The sequence below is a fragment of the Camellia sinensis genome, chromosome 12, assembly GCF_055761805.1.
Source record: "Camellia sinensis isolate YWXY chromosome 12, ASM5576180v1, whole genome shotgun sequence".
Lineage (NCBI taxonomy): Eukaryota > Viridiplantae > Streptophyta > Magnoliopsida > Ericales > Theaceae > Camellia > Camellia sinensis.
The window spans coordinates 126,153,900-126,175,088 of NC_138972.1; the positions used below are offsets into that span (position 1 = coordinate 126,153,900).

Below are 21,189 nucleotides of genomic sequence, written 5' to 3' on the forward strand. Positions count from 1 at the left end.
AAAGTGAGAGTGAGAGTGAAGTGAATGTATAACTATAGCAACGGGCGAGAATCTTTTGAAATTTCAATTTCATATTTATTTTTTATTTTTTTTATTAGCCGTTGGGTGTGCAATAGCTGATCTCAACCGTTGCAAGGAGGAGATGAAGTAAGATTGTCAGGGAAGGGATCTTGACTCGTTTTTAATGGGAGATAATAATCAGGGGTGGTCAAAATTAGTCGTCTTGTGAAAGGAAATTATTAGGCGATCAAATAATCATTAATCACAAAAAATAATGGTAAGAGTTAATTATCATTAGCAATAACTGAAGAAGGTAACTAATAACAATACTTATAGGCAGTGGAGGAGGAAAGTGAGGGAGGCCACGTGTCCCCCTTTGGATTTTTGATTTTTTTTTTTTCGGTGCAAAATAAAGAAAATATTTTAAATTAAAAAAATTTAAAAATATTATTAGAGTGAAATGTCAATGACATTTTTAAAAATTATGAGAACAATAATGATTATTTTGATTGAAAATAAAGAGACTATTATAAATCATATTATTTATGAAATTTTTTGAATGTAACAGTGATGTCATTATTATTAACATGCAAGTATAAGTAATCTCAGTATAAAGATATGAAATTTATTAGATTATTAGTTACATTTGACATGTGAGGTTCATTCTCTATGTGTTTATTTACTATTCGTTGGTGATATCATATATTAATGATGACGTGGTATTACCATTATATTAGATTTTTAATCAAATTTTATATAAAAAAATAATTTATCATTATATAATTTATTTTAAGACTTATATTTATATTTTTTTATATTATCCATGATACACTAGTTATAAATTATATTTTTTTTAATATTTCTTGAAATCAATCGAATTTTTTTTTCAATATTGTAATTAATAAATGTCTCTCTAATTTGATTTTCTAACTCCATCACTGCTTGTAGGTGGTAGTATTGTGCGATGGTGGTAGTAGATGGGAGGAGACAGGAGAGGAAAAATTTTAATAAATTCAGATATATATTTTTTGTAATTACCAAAAGGGTTGTTTGGGAAGTGGGTTTGGGTGGGTTTAAAGCTAAAATAGTCACAAAAAACAAAATAGGTTTTTTAATCCCAATAAGACAAAGTGTCACGTCCAACTCATAATCATTATATTATTTATCTTACAAAAAAATCAAAAAAGCCAAAAGTCCTTCCTAAACCAGATTTTTTAATCCTAGGCTAAAATAGTCAAAAAAAAAAATCAAAAAGCCAAAAAGTCAATCCGCTTCCTAAACCAAGCCAAAATCATATTAATTAATAATGATTCAAAGTATTTATAAATTTTATTAGTAATTAAAAAAAATTTAATATACACCCTTAAAAAAATAATTACATAATTATGATTAATTTTTTTATATAGTTATGATATTATTTTAATTATGATTTATAATTTTTTAAATTATATTTTATATTGTATTTAATTATGATATTTTATTTTAATTATGATTCAAAAAAATTAAAGTTATATTAAATTTTATTTTTTTTAATTATAAGGTGAATATTGAAGGGTGTACATTGTTTCCCAACTAACTACTAATCAAAAATACAATTGTGAAGTACAACTATGTAAAGCAAAACCCCGAAACCCTACCATCCCAGAAGAAGAAGAATGTCGTCGGATGCCACCATCGCCACCGCCGGCAACCCCAACGCCGCCACAAACCAATCGTTCCGGTGCCACAACTGCCGTATCGCCACCGCCGCTGCCGCCCGCTGTCCAGGCTGCCACCGCCTTTGCCCTAACCCTAATTACCCTTCCGTCTCCATCTACGGCCCTTTTACTCCTCCCCCGACCCAAACCCCACTTCACACCTCCGACTACATCGATTCCGACGACGAAGACCTCTTCAATTCCATCCTCGATCGCATCTCTACCCAAGCTCGACAGCCCAAGCATTTGTCCCATACCTCCAAATCCTTCATCAATTCACTTCCAATCTTGAAAATCACCGGGTCCCTATTATCCAAATCTTGCTCAATTTGCAAGGATGAGTTTGAGAAAAATGATCAAGTCAATCCATTGCCTTGTGATCATGTTTTTCATCACAATTGCATCCTTCCGTGGCTCAATCGCAGCAATTCGTGTCCCTTGTGTCGGTACAAGTTGCCCATGGAGAGGAGACCGAAGCCCTTGATGCTGTATGTGGTGAGGTTGGGGAATTTGTATGTGGAAGGATGGGGTGAAGATCATGAAAGTGGGTTTCGTGACGCCGTGCTGAGGAATGGACTGTTTGCTGTGTTGACTCAGCAGCAGTCTTCATCTTCCTCCACCGCAACGCGAATGGGGAGAGCAGAGAGGGGTTCAGCAGTGGGAACTGCTAGTAATGTGGATTGTGTTGTTGCTAGTGGATTGGCTACTGCTGGGGATGTAAATGTTATGCTTGACGAGGATGGTGATACTGTGATGCTTGATGCGTGATAAATATTCCGTGGGTTTTTTGTGTGTTCTTGGTATGTCTCTTGATCTCCAAGTACTCGATAATCATATTGATTCTTTACATGAATGCATATAGTGAAAAAATATGATATATGATTATATGAAACTTTGGAGATACTTACAGTATAAGTTGGCAATTGTAACTGAATTTGAATATAAGGAACTAAACGAGTATTGTTGCGACTTCTAAACTTCTAGGTGGTGGTTGGACATTGAAAGACAAGGATTAGTTGTCGAAAATATGGGAGAGGAGGGCATTGTAATTAGACAAATCCAAGGGGTTGGAGTGCGAAAGGAGAATAGGCAATGACAACTTTTAAAATTGGGAGGGGAAATAGCATTGGAAATTTGTCTTGCTTCCAATTCACAACACTGAAAAGAGAGTATGATAATTCATATGCAAGTTGTTAAAATAAAAATAATGGTAAGATATTGACAATTAGCCCATGGGTATTGTTATATATTAGCAATTAGGTCATTTTAGCATGTTCTGAGGATCTAAAGTAGTCAGTGTTTGCTATCAAAGAATGTCTCATCTTACATGTTATGTTTTTGGATAAATTTTATTACAATGTTGAGGATTGTGGTTGAGGAAAAGTGAGTAGCAATGTGATGTAATGTGGTAGCAGTAATGAGTACTTATGTTGCTTTCATTCGGAGAGAGGAATCAGTGTTGGCATTGGGGTTCTTTATCCATGAGTATGCACTTTTGTGTTAAATTCTCATAAATGGTATCCTCGACTTTCTACGGAAGGATTGTAGGCCAGTCTCGGGGAATTCTTATTGTGCTCGGCCATCCAATCAGTGTTGTCGACACGTCTAGGTGGTTTTGTTGGCAGTTGGATTGCCTTAGGAGAGGCCTAGCGTAGGTGACAAGGCTTGATTACTGTTGTTTCTGCATTCATTTTATACGTGTTTTAATGAAATCATCTCTTTTTTGCACTTTTTGGTATTGGTATATAAGAACCTTAGTTTTCCATGTTATGTCCATTCTTAAGCCAAGTCAATGTGCTTTCTGTTGCCAACATATTGCATTCCTGATTAGTGAATGGTCATTTTCCTTGATGACCTCTATACGGGGAGCAAATATTTGTCGTTGTCCGTATTTCTCGTGTCCAAGTTTCGCTTCGCTCCGAATAACCTGAGAATACAATGATGGTGAGCTGCCCAGCGGGTGTGCTGCCAGAAAACCCCTCCGACGGTCAAATTAGCACCCTCAGAGAGGAAGAAAAAAAGAGAGAGAGAGCTTTGGTAGCCAGAAATTTAGACCTGTTGTATGGAGGCGCTGCTCAGTCTATATAGTCTTTGCGTGTGCTACTCTGCTTGTCCTTTCCTGGACGCGTGGCTGTACTGTCCTCTCTATTCTTTACACGTGTACCCGTCAATACCACCAAACAACATTAGCCAAACTGCCAAACGGTATTGACGCACACCATTGGCGGGTTTCTCTTCTCGCACTCCAATTGGACCACCTGGCAATTTCCACCGAGCTAGGCATAGCCTGATCAGTTCTAGCCTCAATTCCGGCCGACCTTCGGGGTCAAGCTCAATAACTAGCTCAGTTTGCCCAACTACGTTCGTTGCCGTTGACCTTGCTCGGCCTTGGACCATTGTTTCACCTAGCTCGGCTTAGCCCGGTCCAACTTTTGGACCTTCAACTAACTCAGTCGCATGATCTAGAACCTTGGCCAAACTGCTCTCGGCTATGCCAACTCAGTCGTGTAATCCAGCGGCAAGGCCCAAGTCACAACTAGCTCGGCCCGTTTGCTTGGCGCAAACTCCTCTCTCAATTGCCCCTTAATTCCGTCCGCATTCCGCGTGGCCGAAATTACATTGCTAGGTCGGGCTAGACTCTTTGCTCAGTGATTCGCTTTAAATCCCTTATGTTGTAACATGAATGGGATTACTCAACTTCAACTCAGTTCGTCATCAAGCTTCGTGATAGCTCGATCAAGTTTTATCACTTGTTTTCGGGGCCCACGCTGCACTGCTGCACAAATCTTCATAGCTCCAATTTTTCAAAATGTTCTTCGGCTTTTGTGTTAACCATTTAACCAGCTCAGCTCGACGATTCACATCTCGGCGAGTAAAATCAGCGCAACTCCTTGGTAGCAAAATAAACTTAGCTCAACAATTTACTTCTCGGCGAGCAAAATTGGCTTGGTAACTTCCTTGGCGAGCAAAATCAGCTCGGCAAAGAACTCTAAAGTTTGCGAATAAGGTCAGCTCAGCAACTTGCATCTTGGCGAGCAAAAATTAGCTTGGCAATGAACTCCAAGATTGGCGAGTAAGGTCAACACAACGACTTACTTCTTGGCGAGCAAAATCAACTCAGCAAGGAACTCCAAAGTTGGCGAGCAAGGTCAGTTCCGCAACTTGCATCTTGGCGAGCAAAATCAGCTCGACAATGAACTCCAAGGCTGGCGAGCGAGGTCAGCTCGGCGACTTGCTTCTTGGCGAGCAAAATTCGTTCGGGCAAGGAACTTCAAAGTTGGCAAGCAGGGTCAGCTCGACAATTTGTTTCTTATCGAGCAAAATCAGCTCGGCAAGGAACTCTAAAGTTGGCAAGTAAGGTTAGCTAGGCAACTTGCTTCTTGGCGAGCAAAATCCACTTGGCAAGGAACTTCAAGGTTGGTAAGCAGCTCGACAACTTGCTTCTTGGCGAGCAAAATCTGCTCGGCAAGGAACTTCAAAGTTGTCGAGCAAGGTTAGCTCGGCGACTTGCTTCTTGGCGAGCAAAATCAGCTCGGTAAGGAATTTCAAGATTGGCGAGCAAAGTCAGTTCGACAACTTGTTTCCTGGTAAGCAAAATCTTCTCGACAAGGAACTTCAAAGATGCCAAGCAAGGGTTAGCTCGGCAACTTGCTTCTGGGCGAGCAAAACTAGCTCAGTAAATAACTTCAAAGTTGTCGAGCAATGTCAGCTTGGCGACTTGCTTCTTGGCGAGCAAAATCAGCTCGACAAGGAACTTCAAGGTTGGCGAGCAAGGTCAACTCAGTAACTTGTTTCTTGGCGAGCAAAATTCACTCGGCAAGGAACTTCAAAGTCAGCGAGCCAGGTCAGCTCGGTAACTTGCTTCATGGTGAGCAAAATCCGTTTTCCAAGGAACTTCAAAGTTGGCGAGTAAGGTCAGCTCGGCAACTCGCTTCTTGGCGAGCAAAATCAGCTCGGTAAGGAATTTCAAGGTTGGCGAGCAAGGTCAGCTCGGCGACTTGCTTCTTGGCAAGCAAAATCAGCTCAGCAAGAAACTTCAAAGTTGACGAGTAAGGTCAGCTCGGCAACTTGCTTCATGACGAGCAAAATTAGCTCGGCAAGGAACTCTAAAGTTGGCGAGCAAGGTCAGCTCGGTGACTTGCTTCTTGGCGAGCAAAATCAGCTCGGCAAGGAACTCCAAAGTTGGCAAGCAAGGTCAACTCGACGATTTGCTTCTTGGCAAGCAAAATCCGTTCGGCAAGGAACTCCAAAGTTGGCAAGCAAGGTCAGTTCGGCGACTTGTTTCTTGGTGAGCAAAATCAACACGGTAAGGAACTCTAAAGTTGGCGAGCAAAGTCAACTCGGCGACTTGCTTCTTGGCGAGCAAAATTAGCTCGGTAAGGAACTTCAAGATTGGGGAGCAAGGTCAGCTCGGCAACTTGCTTCTTGGCGAGCAAAATCAGCTCAGCAAAGAACTTTAAAGTTGCCAAGCAAGGGTCAGCTTGGCAACTTGTTTCTTGGCGATCAAAATCAGCTCGACAAGGAATACCAATGTTGGCGAGCAAGGATAGCTTGGTGACTTGCTTCTTGGAGAGCAAAATCAGCTCGGTGAGGAACTCTAAAGTTAATCAAAACCATCAACAAATCTCTTGCTGAGCAAAATCCGCCCGGCAAGAAATTTCAAAGTTGATTAAAACCATCAACAAACCTCTTGCTGAGCAAAATTCGCCTGGCAAGAAATTTTGATCTTTCCGTCAAAATGATCGTCAGTTGCCTCTTGGACCGCGCTAAATCTGCTTAGTGGGATAAAGATACAACACTTCTCAAAAAACGATCTACTTATTTCATTACGTCAATAGTAGAAAGGGTTACAAAAGTAAAACTAAGAATAAAACTTCATATTGGCAGTATTCGGCGTTCCGGAAATAGATCGGCCATTTATATTCTGCGAGTTTTATGCCCCTTTTCCTCGGCCTTTTTACTAACGTCTTCCAAAACCGAACTCTCCGTATCTCTTCCATGGTTGTTTGCACGACCATCCTCTTGTTCGACTACATTGACTTTTTCCACAATTCTTTTGTCCGCCACTACTGGATTTGTCTTCACAGTAGCCGCAACCATGTCATCTTCAACTTTGATGTGTTCGTTAATCTTTTGCATCACCAGCTCTATTGTTGTGGGTTGATTCATCGTGAGCGCATCCCTCTGCCCATGTCCGATTGGAAGACCGCGCTTATGCTGAGTAATTGCAAGGTTGGTTGGGCAATCGAGGATCTCGTTGAAAGTCTCCCAATACTTAGCGTCATACTCCTTCAAAGAGTCGCTGGGCTCCATCTTTACTCCCAAGAGATGGTCAATTTCCTTGAGTGTTTTGGCGTTTGTCTTAAATCTGGTGACAAATGCCTTTGCCAACTGTTGCCACCCATCGATGCTCTCCTCTGGTTGCCTCTCGAACCATTTTAGGCCTAACTTGCCAAAACTTGATGGAAAAACAAGGCACATGAGCGCATCGTTTCGCCTGTGCCCAGCTATAATCTGTCGGAAGTGGCTTGCGTGCATGTACAGATCAGTTTTTCCATCATAGGGCTTGAACTTTGGCTGATGGAACTAGGGGGAGAGCGGTGTGTTCTCTATCTCTACGAAAAAAGGAGTGGCGCACAGCCTTGCCAACTCTCTGTCTGGTGGCGCGCATGCTGCCAGGCGTGGTGGCGGCATGGCGACCTCTTCACTAGCTCGCTCTCTAAGGGCCAGCCGCTATAGTGCAGGCAGCCTCTTCGCATCTCGTCGGCAAGCGCACTCCTTCAATACATTCCTCAAGTCTTTCGAACGGTCGGAGCATGAATATCTCGCCTTCGTTGTCGGACGTGAGGGGTGGTAACTGTTGTCCTGCGTACGAGATGTCGCCGTCGACGCGACGTAGTCTCCAGCTTTAAAGCGTCTCGTGACGGAGAGTAAAGGGGTGCGACGCCTATTTTGACTGTCGGAACGGCGAGAATGGGTGTGCTCACTGTGGTTCCCCACTCCAGCGACACCCTTTCCCTTCATCTGGCGTTTCATGGCCTCCATCTCTGTCGCCATCTTCTTGATGATGGTATCTTGGTCTCTTAACTTGTCTTCTAGGTGCTGAGTGTGTGAGTCTTGTCGTCAGCGACGCTCTTCTAGATTGACAAAGTGCCCAGAACTCCTTGTGCGCTTGTCTCGCGCAGCTCTAGGAAGTCCTTGCGCAGAGGTCTCTAAACTAGCCATTGCCGGAATGGCGGGCGGGCCATCTCTGCGCCGAACAGACTCTAGCATGATGCCGTTGATGGCAGACAACGGAATGTCGTCGTTGTTCACCATAAAAGATGACCGGAAAAGCTTGGAGGACAAGGTTTTGTTTGTTGGATTCCCACAGACTGTGCCAATTGTATGGGGAGCAAATATTCGTCGTTGTTCGTACTCCTAGTGTCCAAGCTTCGCTTCGCTCCGAATAGCCTGAGAATACAATGACGGTGAGCTGCCCAGCGGGTGTTGCCGGAAAACCCCTCTGATGATCAAGTTAGCACCTTAGAGAGGAAGAAAAAAAGAAAGAGAGCACTTTGGTAGCTAGAAATTTAGACCTTGCTTAGTCTATATAGCCTCTGCGCGCTGCTCTGCTCGTCCTTTCCTAGATGCGTGGCTGTACTGTCCTCTTTATTCTTTACACGTGTACCCGTCAATACCGCCAAACAACATTGGCCAAACTGCCAAATGGTATTGACGCAAACCATTGGCGGGTTTCTCTTCTCGCATTCCAATTGGACCACCTGGCAATTTCCACTGAGCTAGGCATAGCCCGGTCAGTTCTAGCCTCAATTCCGACCGACCTTCAGGGTCAAGCTCAATAACTAGCTCGGTTTGCCCAACTCCGTTCGTTGCCGCTGACCTTGCTCGGTCTTGGACCATCGTTTCACCTAGCTCGGCTTAGCCCGGTCCAACTTCCGGACCTTCGGCTAACTCAGCCGCATGAGCTAGAACCTCGGCCAAACTGCCCTCGGCTATGCCAACTCGGTCGTGTAATTCAACGGCAAGGCCCAAGTTACAACTAGCTCGGCCTGTACGCTTGGTGCAAACTCCCCTCTCAACCTCTTTCAAATGTTTCCTTGCTCCCTTTGATGTAATCTCCGATTCAACTGTTTTTTTCTCTTATGATTAGGATTAGCATCTTTTTTGCCAAAGCTGATAATTCCAGAGCATTACTTTATTGAAGAGTACACGAGCAGGCCAATAGTGGGTAGATGTGTATTTGCTTCTCAAGTAAATTGGATCCTATTCTTGCATATATAACATTTTGAATATGTTTATAAGCTTTGGCTGACCCTTTTCTCTAATGCCACCATGCAAATTGTTTCCCTTCACTAAGTTGTGTATACATGCTTGTATTCTTTTCCCCAAATGAATAAATAGTGTTTAAATTCTCCGTGGTTCATGCATAACTAAGCTTTTGGAAATTTCACACCTTCCTTCATTGGTTGCCGTGGACAAAGGATAATTTTTGTTTTGAGTTGTAGTAGTGGTTGTTTCTGAAATTCTGATGTTTTTGGTTCAAATAACTAGAAAAAAATATTGGTTGATGACAATTCATCTGTCTCTCTCTCTGAGATTCTGTACCAGTGATACATCATATTAGGCTCACCCAGCGGGGGGACAAGAGCCTCACACTTAATGCCACCAGGTTTTCTTTTTCAAAGCATTAGGGCTTAGGCTTCTGGTGTAGGATCAAGAACGAAGAAGGACGAATAATCAGGAAGAAGAAGAATCGGGAATTTCTATCTCAAAGTACTCTCAAAATAAATTTAATATTCGGCTCTCAATATTCAAATACAATATTCAATCATCAAAGTCAGGATCAAAACATTACATAAACATATATATAAGCATCTTAGGAAACCCTAATTATCATTACCAAAAATAAAATCATACCATAATAGAACTCTATAATAAATTAAATAATAAAATCTTTAGTTGTTTTTCTTCATCCATTGCCTTTCTGATCACCATCAGCTTCATTTTTGAAATTGTGCATGTACCAATCATGTTGCCAAAATTTATCACATAATTTATTATGATTCTGTAATTTATACGTTTCATTAATTTTGCCATATTTCATCGAACATTTTCCTTGTGATCCTTCAAAAAAATTAACAAAAAGGTAAGCATATTGTTTTGGCTAGCATGTTGAACAGCTACTATCTTGTTATGTTCAACAATTTTGATATTTATTAGCATATGTGATTTATATAATTCATAATAGGTCTGACACTTATATTTCTCTGCAATATCTGGAATGCAGTTTATGTACATTTGTTCTTCAGCAAGTCTCTGGTTACACAACTTCTGCCCGCTTAAAAAGGTGCAAGTATGGACTCGAAAGATCACTCTTGACAGTTATGCAGATTGAAATGACCTGTAATGGTTACATTTTGGATGCCAAGTTATCCTTTTTGTTGTCTGTTTTTTTTTTTTTTTTAATTCTCTTTTTTCATGAAAAAAAAAAAAAATCCTGATTTCAGATATGATTAGGATGCTCAAAGTGACCTACTGTAAATAGTGCCTTCATATTAAATAGTTAATGTTGCTGGATTTGGCTGGTAGTTACGACCCTTTTGTATCCAAATATTGGTAGCATATGCATATTATGATGGTAAGCTTTGAATCAACTCTCGAGCACTTCCTTTATACTTTAATTTTTATTTTATTTTTGATCTCTATCTTGTTTTTTTCTTCATCGGTTAAATACCGCAGACTTGCATATGAGATTATTATCTCCACGGATACATACATGACCACCTGCAGAGGGTGGAGCTTCAACCGAAAGTGCCTTCACATGTTTTTTGCTGCCTAAAATACTGTTTTATGTGTATGGGGCAGTTTTTATTCTGTCAATTTTTGTAAAGTTCACAGGAGACTTGTTGGGATACCCACAGCCAGAGGTTTCAACTGATTTTGAATATGTGCCTAATTGGTTTGGTTGGCAATTTACCTAACCTTTTCCCAAAGATGAAAGCGTAGACGCCAGGCGGTATGCATGTTGTTTACGTTGCATCTTTTCAGGGGCAATGTGACTTTTGTCACCAAGGGGGATTTGGTTGGTAAGTGTTAGATATGTGCAACTTCACGCAACCCAGCCTAATCATATATGTTCTCCCTTGTCATTCACAAGCTAAGTGGTTTTTTTTTTTTTTTGTTTTAGAGGTTGTAGTTTGGGAGAATGAATTTTACTTGTATAAAACTTTAACTCTTGATTTTCTTCTAAGATGAAAGGGTTCTGACAATCTAAACTACTTTAAATTTGTTACAGGACAAAAAGGATTTTTATATGCAAGGGCGGAGTCACGTGAGGCTCAGAGGGGTCATGTGACGTCCTCAACTTTTGGAAAATTATTTTTTTGTCTCTAATAAAACTATATATTTCAATTTAATCCTTTTAAGTAATATCTTGAAATTTTTATATCACTATTTTCTTTACTTTTTTATATAAAAAAAAAAATGTTTAATTTATCACTTTAAATGTTTAATTATGCAAAAAAAAAAAAATCTTATAAATTTTATAGTAGAGAAATCTTATTTATCATTGATATTTTGTCACTGTTTTATATCACCTCTTATACGATAAATAATTATTACATAATTAATGACAACTAATAATATATTGTCATATAATTCGATTATTCAAAACGGTGAAAAAACAAGTAATATATAATAGGCTCTGTATATTATTTATTCATTTTTTTTTCATTTCTTTCTCTATCCTCACTATATCTCTTTGTGTGTGTGCATCTTAATATAATTTTATTATCATATTTTATGAGAGTATATGTAATTATTTTTTAAACCGTGATGATCATCATATATAAAATAAATTAATGACAATAAAGATAATAATTAGTTAACTTGACCTTATATTTAAATATAATTTTTGCATCGCACTAATTTGTAGTCCTACCATCAAATAAAAATTAAGTTAAATTATGATTTTTGTTAAAATTTCAATTCAAATGTGCCCCTTTTGAGTCAAAATCCTGACTCTGTCATTGTTTATACGTGTCAATGTATTTATTTTTTGTTTTTGAAAACAAGAATATTTAACAATCAACTTTCAACACGGGGATTAGATGTAGCTTTCTTTTTTTCTCACGGCCAACTTATTATTAGTGATGTGTGTTGGTAACTTTTTAAATACTTTTAATCAATAATAACTTTTATTTTAAACAAGATCTTCCAATTTGTAGGTCTCAAATTCATTATTGATTGTACAATTATGGCCAAGTTTGGCTAACTTAAAAAAGTGCACTTATTTTATCTTTTTATCTTTTTTGGGTCACATCAATCAACATCTCCTCTCTACTTTTTCTACACATAATATAAAAAAAAATCAAAAAGTACACTTATTTAATCTTTCCAAACTTGGCCTATGTTTCGAGATTATTGTATTTTAAAAGTTTCCTCATATAATGTAACGGAAAATACATTGAAATTGACTTTACAACTCTATAACCAACTTTTTGAAGGTACCTTCTCCATTACTCCCCTCCCTATATAAATGCCCATCCCTCTCTATACCATTTGCTTAAACTGCATTCATACATATATATTTTCCACTCCTTTTCTCTAGCATTTAACAGGTGATCCAACCATTGCAACATACAAACCACTCTTCTTTATAATTCAGTGATTTATTTTGTGTTCGTATATAAGCCGATTTGAGAAATGGCATTGGAGATATCATGGGAAAATACTTTGACGAAGGTGGCCATGTTTCTGCTTGTTCAAGCTCTGGTCTATCTCATTCTCTCCAATTCATCAAACATCTTCTCCAAGAGCAAGATGATGAGATCACTCAGCTTCAAATCGGCCAATTCCGGTAGCATTTACAATATATTGGCTCTGATCTCCGATATGCCACAAGGCGGCGAGGCATCACCTTTCCACAAATGTCTCACTAACGACGATGATTACGCAAAGCATAATTAATATTGAGATAATTGCCTCATTGCTATCTAGTGTTAATCAAGAGAGAGAGAGAGAGAGATAGTTTGAAGAACTGTAATTCTCTATAGTTACTATTGTTTATTTGTTTACTTTTTTTTTCATTATGTAAATGAGTTTTTTAAAATGAATAAGTTATAATTAACTTAAATCAGAGCCAAAGCAGGGGATGTAGCTCAGATGGTAGAGCGCTCGCTTAGCATGCGAGAGGTACGGGGATCGATACCCCGCATCTCCAATTCAAAAAATCTCAGTAGTATGTGTTTTTTTTGCCAAACACGGCCTTATGTCTCTCCGCCGTCTTTTGATTTTTTTTGAATTTGTTAGTAGGAAAATTAAATTATCCATGCAATTGTTGTACAGACACGTGTCATGCCACGATTGAGCGAACGAGTTTGCGCTGTTCATGAATCATCATAAACATCATCATCACATGCGAGTTCAGGTCCCACCTCACCAAGATAAACCTTCACAAACTCCGACGTACTATTCATTCAATCAAGTTTTGTTGCAAAACCAGATTTGTTCATGGAGTAGATGCATAGATTTGACTAGAATCGAAGAAAAAAGAGAGGAAAATCCAAGATTTTTTTCATCATAGAAAGCAAAAAAAGATGGGTTCATCAAACACAGTGAGAAAGCTACAAGTGGTTTCACCAGTACCAGCAGACATAGACATTGCGAACTCTGTTCAACCTCTCCACATCTCCGAGATTGCCCAAGAACTCAATCTCAGTCCCAACCACTACGACCTTTATGGCAAATACAAAGCCAAGGTAATAATAACATATTTTGGACATGTAATTTATGTATGTGCTTGTGTATCCCTCAATACGCATGTATGTTCATGTGTAAGTGATCTGTTGTTTCTTTGGGACTTTTGGAGATTTTGGTATCTGGGTTTTGTACATTTATGGTTTGGTATTGAGTATTTTTGTTTTGGGTATCGGGTATTGTACGTTAAGGTTTGGATTTGAGTATTTTTGTTTTGGATATGTGGGGTATTGTTTTGGAATTGAGTATTTTTGTTTTGGGCGTCTGGTTTTTGGATTGATTATTTTTGTTTTGGGTATCTGGGTATTGTTTTGGAATTGAGTATTTTTGTTGTTATTGTTTTGGAATTGAGTATTTGTCTTTTGGGTATCTGGGTATTGTTTTGGAATTGACTATTTTTGTTTTGGTTGTATGGGTATTGTACATTAAGGTTTGGAATTGAGTATTTTTGTGTTGCGTATGTGGGTATTGTAGGTGCTGTTATCAGTGCTTGATGAAGTCAAAGGAGGTGGAGATGGGTATTATGTGGTGGTTGGAGGAATTACTCCAACACCTCTCGGAGAAGGCAAGTCCACAACTACTGTTGGTCTCTGTCAGGCTTTGGGAGCTTTTCTTGATAAAAAGGTAGTTTTTGTACTGAATACATCTATCTCATTTTAATATCTTTCTATAATTCTGTAGATTTTACTACATTCATTGGTGAATTCTATTAATTTAGTTCTTGATGACCATTATTTACTTTCCCCGTTTTCATTTTTTATTATGAGGATGAAAAATTCTAATAGAACCCATTTCGGTTCCCAATTCAATTAAATTTTGAAAGTTTAGAATGGAATGCTAGTTATTTGGGTGACTATATTTAAATATTGCAGTCTCTTGATATTAACGGATATATGCTTTTACCAAGGATGTTAGTGCTATAGTTACCATGGAAGATAAAAGGGTATGATTCAAATTGCATGAGGTGAAAATAGAAAACAATTCCTGTTTGAGAGTGTGAAGTTATTGGAAATAAACATGTGTCCAACTTATTGGAAGGTGTTTTTTTGAGAAAATTGAAAGATTTTATTAGTCTCTTAAGCTTGTGATAGTTTATTTCTAAATATTTGGTGAACTTTCTTCGAGAAAAATGTTTCTTTATATAGTATTGCCCTGGCAAATACAACAGTCATTAGTTGGGTTTAATAATCATTCTCTGTCTCTCTCTCTCCGATTACAATGTATCACAGTACAATGAAAAGTACAATGAATTGGCAATTACAATGTAAATCATAATTGCATATAGACTCTCAAAGTGGCAGAGAGAGAACCCAAACAAATACAAGGAAATAAGTACACCCATGCACGTGGGGAGCCGAACTCTTGACCTCTTACTGAGGTGCAAGAGTTTTGGCTAACGATCATTAGTTTAGTGATGACCCACACGGAAGTTTGGAGTGAAGAGTATACAGCTGAAGATCAAATGATTCAAGGGTTGGTGAGGAAATACTCTTTCTGTTAGTGTATTATAGAGATATTGTATCACCACTGACATCTATATTGAGCTTGAGCATTGAAACGGTTGAGGTTAAGCCTTGGAAAAACCCATAGTAATAGTTGTAATTGAGGAAGAGGTTGTGGGTGATCCTTGAAACCCATTGTGAGTTGTTAATTGAGGAAGAGATTGTGGGCAATCATTGAAACCCCTTGTGAGTTTTTGGGTTGGTTATCCAAGTGGACAAAATCAACTAGTGGGTTCTAGTTGAACCTTTGGAGATAAAACCTATAACAAATCCTTGTGTTGTCGTTGAGGAGAAACATTATGTAGTTCAGTGGGTTGTAGGTGAGCCTAGTAGAAACCTTCATGATTCTTGGTAAAAAAATGTCATTTGCCAAGAGCCTTCATTAATATTATTTCACCTGCATATGTGATTAGGCTGGTTTCATTCTTGATTTGGTAAAGTGCATACTTTGATAATTGAACATCTTGCAAACTTGCTCAAACCTGGTTGACCAGCCAAGAGTTAGGTTTAAAATTGATTAAATTCAGTAGACAACATGGGCAGTCACAATTTTCTTTTTTTGTGCTAGCCTTTTCCAATGGATTGCAGAATTAACCTTTCAAATGCTTTTCACAGCTTTTTCTGCTACATGTAATTGTGTATTCATTCCAAATAATTTTTTTATAAAAATTTCTCTCTCTTGGTAAGGAAAGGATTTATTTGACAAAATGAGTTAAACTAGGAGCCCCACTGCAAACTTGGAGTTGGATGGATCATGCAAGTGGCATTCCACCCTACACCTGTACTCTGTATCAGGTTTAGATGATTTGGCAAACTCTTTAATAAGACAACAAAGACAACCATTATCTATTGATTTTAAGTTGTTGTATGAGCTGTCTGTCGATGTACAACTTACTTATGTAAATATCTACTTATTTATATTTCTTGGTTAAAATTTTTCCATGGATAACTCTCATTTGCTAATTTTTATCCGTTGATATTAGGTTGTCACTTGCCTTCGCCAACCTTCGCAAGGACCAACTTTTGGAATCAAAGGTGGTGCAGCTGGTGGTGGTTACAGCCAAGTGATCCCAATGGATGAGTTCAATCTTCATCTGACTGGTGATATCCATGCCATTACTGCTGCAAACAATCTTCTAGCTGCTGCAATAGATACACGAGTTTTCCATGAATCAACCCAAAGTGATAAGGCTCTTCTCAACCGGTTATGCCCTCCAAACAAAGAAGGCAAACGGAGCTTTAATGACATCATGTTTAGGCGCCTCAAAAAGCTTGGTATTTCTAAGACCAAGCCCGAGGATCTTACCCCACAAGAAGTCAAGAAGTTTGCTAGGCTTGATATAGATTCTGATTCCATCACGTGGAGGAGAGTTATGGATGTTAATGACCGGTTCTTGAGGAAGATAACCATCGGTCAAGGCCCTGAAGAAAAAGGGATGGTGAGAGAAACTGGATTTGATATCTCAGTTGCTAGTGAGATAATGGCAGTTTTGGCCCTTACAACTTCTCTAGCTGATATGAGAGAGAGACTAGGGAATATGGTGATTGGAAATAGCAAGGCTGGTGAGCCTATTACTGCAGATGATCTTGGAGTCGGGGGTGCTTTGACCGTGCTCATGAAAGACGCTATTAACCCCACTTTGATGCAGACTCTTGAGGGAACCCCAGTTCTTGTCCATGCAGGTCCTTTCGCCAATATTGCTCATGGTAATTCCTCTGTTGTGGCTGACAAGATTGCGCTAAAGCTGGTGGGACCGGGCGGTTTTGTTGTTACAGAAGCTGGCTTTGGTGCTGATATTGGGACTGAGAAGTTTATGAATATAAAGTGTAGATATAGCGGCTTGACGCCTCAGTGTGCTGTTATCGTGGCAACAATTAGGGCTCTGAAAATGCATGGTGGGGGGCCTGAAGTTGTAGCAGGGAAGCCTCTTGACCGTGCCTACTTAACTGAGAATGTGGCTCTGGTTGAAGCTGGTTGCGTGAATCTGGCTCGGCACATTTCTAACACAAAGGCTTATGGTGTCAGTGTTGTGGTTGCCATTAACATGTTCTCTACAGATTCGCAAGCAGAACTAAATGCTGTTAGAACAGCAGCAATTTCTGCTGGGGCCTTTGATGCTGTAATTTGTACTCATCATGCACACGGCGGAAAAGGAGCGGTTAGTAACTCATCCCAACTAATAGATTAGTTCTTTTAAAATATATGGAAAATGGCATTAATAAACTCTTGTTAAACAAGAAAGAAAGAAAATGCAAAAGTAAAATCAAATGATATAGCTGGATGGTGATAATTATCCACCCGGAAAATTCTGCATGGAGGTGGCATATATCAGCTAACATTCCTCTAGAAATTGATTTTTGTCTCTAGCTCTACTCAGTTTCTGATGGAGAGTTTCAATGAGAGAGGACAAGAGATAAGAAGTATTTTCCAAATCATGGAAAAATTGTCTTGGTAGCTTATATATATATTTACAAGAGTGTTAGAGCATACCCAGCAGTTTACTTAAATTTTACCCTAAAATATTATTAAAAAATTCATTCCCTATTTTAGGAATCACTTTTTCATCTACCTCCCCCAACAAACTCCCTATTCTTTCTCTATTTTATTAAAATAATATTTTTAATTATTATGAAAGCAAAGCAGTAGCACTTTCTCTGTTTTATTAAAATAATATTTTTAATTATTATGAAGGCAAAGCAAAGCAGCAGTAGCCCGGTCAGGCCAATTTTGTGTTTTCTTTTCTTCAACTACAGGGCAATCACAGGACATCTGGGCAGATGTCCGAAAAGATATCCCTTCATGCCTTTTATCAGATATAAGGGAGCTACAGTGACTTCTCACAAATAGGGAGTCACTGTAGCAACACTTATATTTGGGGGATTGTTTAGGGGAGCTGATGGAGGTGTATTTTGGGATTTCAATCCCTTAAACTAGGTAAGAGGTGGGTTTAGAGAGACTGCTAGGGATGCTCTTATAACAACTGCAGCAAAAAGATTTTTAAAAAATGGTAATTTAGTGGTGCATTATATGCCCAAGATCACTTATGCAAACTTTTAATGTGGGACAAGTCGTTACTTTTTACATTTGTTTTGAGCCCAAAATCACAGAAGTGCTAAGTCTTCCCACCCTTTTTCTCTTTCTGTTCACTTGGGTGTTTTTCTTGAACTTGAACTCCTTATCATGTATATATCAGACACTACATTATTTTGTTATCATTACTGTTTCATATTCGTGACCCAAGAGAAAGGGGAAAAAAATCAACCAAATTGGGCCTTATTGGATCTACTGGCAGAGGTCAAAATCCTTGTTTATGTGATGAATGATTTATACCTACTATTTTATCCTGAGATATGCTGAACTTGTCTTGCGAATTGTAGGTGGACCTTGGCATTGCAGTTCAAAAAGCATGTGAGAATGTCTCACAGCCCTTAAAATTTTTGTACCCTTTGGATATTAGCATCAAAGAGAAAATAGAGGCAATAGCAACGTCTTACGGTGCCAGTGGGGTTGAGTACTCAGAGCAGGTAACTGTTTACTTCTTTTTGTCAAACTAATCACATGTTTAACACTACTGAATCTGACGATGAAGGTTTTAATTTTTGTTTTAATGCCAAATTTAGTACTCGTTAAGTGAAAAAAGAAGTTGCCACATTTATATTTAAATCCTTCTTTTTTCTTTTCTTGACAAGTTAAAAAATTCAAGTTTAAGATGCAGTCTAGATTTTGTCAGGCATTTAAAACCGACCAAAAAAAAAAAAAAAAAATTTAAAAATTAGAAGAGATTTTCTTTCATTTGGAGGCTGGTATTTACATGTATGCTCATCTTGCATTGTATTATTAGAAAGCTATGCTTTTGAAGAATTCATTAAAGTTGTAGAGATTGGCATGCTAAATATAGTCTTTTTTCTTCTCCAAAACTAGATATGAAATCTTATCAACAATGTGTATCTGTTTTTTTGATGTTGAAAGCACAAAAGGATGAAAAGAATGATTCGGCTTACCAATGAATGAGGTAGAGGCCATGTATATATAATAAATTCATGATACAATTTAGGAAACGATACTATATGGATTTTCAAGCTCCATTTTCATATTTTCAAACCTTCCTATTGACACAAATTCTTTGTATCTTTTTTTTTAGGCTGAGAAACAGATAGAAATGTACAGCAAGCAAGGATTCTCTACTCTGCCGATCTGTATGGCAAAAACCCAATATTCATTCTCACACATTCCTTCCGAAAAAGGAGCCCCAAGCGGATTTGTCTTGCCAATCAGGGATGTAAGGGCAAGCATTGGAGCTGGCTTCATTTATCCTTTAGTTGGAACGATGAGCACAATGCCTGGGCTTCCTACAAGGCCTTGTTTCTATGATATTGATATTGATACCACCACTGGTAAGGTTATCGGTCTATCTTGAAGGTCATGTATGAGTCATTGAATTGAAGATGATAAATTTTACTGGCAATTCCTTAATGGGAATTTTATTGGATGGAGCTGGCTGATTTAGGTCCTCCTCACCACAGTTATTGCTTTTGGTGCTACACTTTGCCCATTGTGTGTTTTGTACAAGTGACATAACTTGAGAATAAAGATAAAATTCATGTTCTACCATTTCTGATATTGGTCTTTGTTTGATATTGTTTCTATAGATACCCAAGTTACCAAAAATTATTTAGTTCTTCAGGAACACTGCGTGCCTGTAATGCTCAAAATTTTCTAGTTTATACACCATCAATAGAGCCATGGAAGTTGTAGTCTTAGGCCGACTCTTCCTACATAAAGCAGTGGATAAGAGCCTTTTTTTTTTTTTTTTTTTTTGGGGGGGGGGGGGGGGTAGTAAGAGCCATTTGTTTAGACAGAGTAGACAGAGAATGTCATTTTTTTTTATTAGATTTATTTTTAATTTTTTTTTTATAATTATGTTTAGTTGTGATCTTGAAATTAATGTATTAGTGATTCCATTAGTGATAGTAGTGAAATGTGGCATTGGCTGGCGGCGTAGTGGTGGCATGGTAGAGGTGGTGGTGTAGTGGTGGCATGTATACTACACCAAAAAAAAAAAATGCTATTTTCACTACCATGTATGCTTTCTTTTCTATAATTACAAACACATTTCTTGATATTTATTTAAATTATAAATTATCTCTTGTGGTTTTAGGAATTATATTATGCTTCCCTAAAGTTTCTAATTTCATAACAAATAAATCTTTTTATTAATAAATTATCAAATTAATTAATAGTTTTTAATAATGTTAAAAATTTCTTTCAATTAATAATTTAGATAATTTTATTCTTGTATAGGTGAACAGTTAAAAATTTCATTTTTTCAATTAATTCTGTTAAATAAAAAATTATGATAGAGAGATATTGTAATTTTCCAAATTATAGGGGGCAATTAATAGTTTAAACAAATTTCAAGGAGTATTTGTAATTTATCCAAAATTAAATTTTCAAACACATTAATTTTTAAGATTCTATGGGAAAAAAAAAAAAAAAACTAACATTAAACAACTACTAATCGTTTTCTCAATAACTTATCCTATCTTCAATCTCATTTTGATGGATAATACACATATTTTGAATTTCATTGATTTAAAATAATAGAGCAAAATGATTCGATGAACAATATACATATTTGAATTTGATTGAAAATAATAGAACTGGATATGGGTAAGCCCATAAATATTATAGCCCACAATTTAGGGCCCAATACATAACTTAAATACTAAAGTCCAGCATTACTGAAGACTCATGTAACAATAAGAACCAATGGCAGCAAGACACATGGCAAGAGAAGGGCAAGCCACATAAGCAGACAAAGACCTGCAAAGTTATTGCCACTGCACATTGCCATTAATGAAACCCCTTATAACATTTATTGCGATAACCCTTCTCCGTCAAGATAGAACGCCTTCACCATAAACAAGGTAAACTAGAGCATAGACTTTCGGCCAAGGTGATAGGTCGGAAGGGATAACGAAATGATTACCGGAGGATATAAGCAGACGTCGAAGACAAGAAGAAGGTTAAGCTTTTCTATCTCTAATTCATCTCTACATTCCGTTTCTCTCTTTAACTTGCTCGTCGGAGGGTTCGCTGGAGGACTCCCCGTTCCCCGTTGAACTCTTGTGCAAGTCTTCTAGTGGGCTTGATCATTTGGACACCGGTTTGGGAAGCGTGGATCAGTCCGACCCATTCCATCTGGAACACGCCGTATCAACAGTTGGCG

The 21,189-nt window shown here is 38.1% G+C and overlaps 2 protein-coding genes and 1 non-coding gene across 3 annotated transcripts; all 3 read left to right on the forward strand.

Annotated features, from left to right (window-relative positions):
- The first annotated feature begins 1,542 nt into the window (after positions 1-1,542).
- On the forward strand, positions 1,543-10,354 carry LOC114282942 (uncharacterized). The gene is made up of 2 exons (XM_028225741.2): positions 1,543-2,497; positions 9,988-10,354. The coding sequence occupies exon 1, from the start codon at positions 1,656-1,658 to the stop codon at positions 2,463-2,465; it is 810 nt and encodes a 269-aa protein (XP_028081542.2). The 5' UTR covers positions 1,543-1,655; the 3' UTR covers positions 2,466-2,497; positions 9,988-10,354.
- A 510-nt stretch (positions 10,355-10,864) lies between these two features.
- THFS (10-formyltetrahydrofolate synthetase) lies at positions 10,865-19,571 on the forward strand. Its single transcript, XM_082899818.1, has 6 exons — positions 10,865-12,939; positions 13,047-13,459; positions 13,932-14,081; positions 15,943-17,118; positions 18,338-18,484; positions 19,102-19,571. The coding sequence occupies exons 2-6, from the start codon at positions 13,298-13,300 to the stop codon at positions 19,375-19,377; spliced, it is 1,911 nt and encodes a 636-aa protein (XP_082755944.1). The 5' UTR covers positions 10,865-12,939; positions 13,047-13,297; the 3' UTR covers positions 19,378-19,571.
- Positions 12,849-12,921, forward strand: TRNAA-AGC (transfer RNA alanine (anticodon AGC)). The gene has a single exon. It is a non-coding gene; the product is annotated as a tRNA-Ala (tRNA).
- Positions 19,572-21,189: the final 1,618 nt, after the last annotated feature.

What these genes read in the sequence shown, in the direction of transcription:
- LOC114282942 (XM_028225741.2), top strand. Translation starts at nt 1,656, where the DNA reads ATGTCGTCGGATGCCACCATCGCCACCGCCGGCAACCCCAACGCCGCC.
- THFS (XM_082899818.1), top strand. Translation starts at nt 13,298, where the DNA reads ATGGGTTCATCAAACACAGTGAGAAAGCTACAAGTGGTTTCACCAGTA. An exon ending in ATGGCAAATACAAAGCCAAG is followed by an intron (nt 13,460 to 13,931) that starts GTAATAATAACA and finishes TGGGTATTGTAG; the next exon opens with GTGCTGTTATCAGTGCTTGA. An exon ending in CACACGGCGGAAAAGGAGCG is followed by an intron (nt 17,119 to 18,337) that starts GTTAGTAACTCA and finishes TGCGAATTGTAG; the next exon opens with GTGGACCTTGGCATTGCAGT.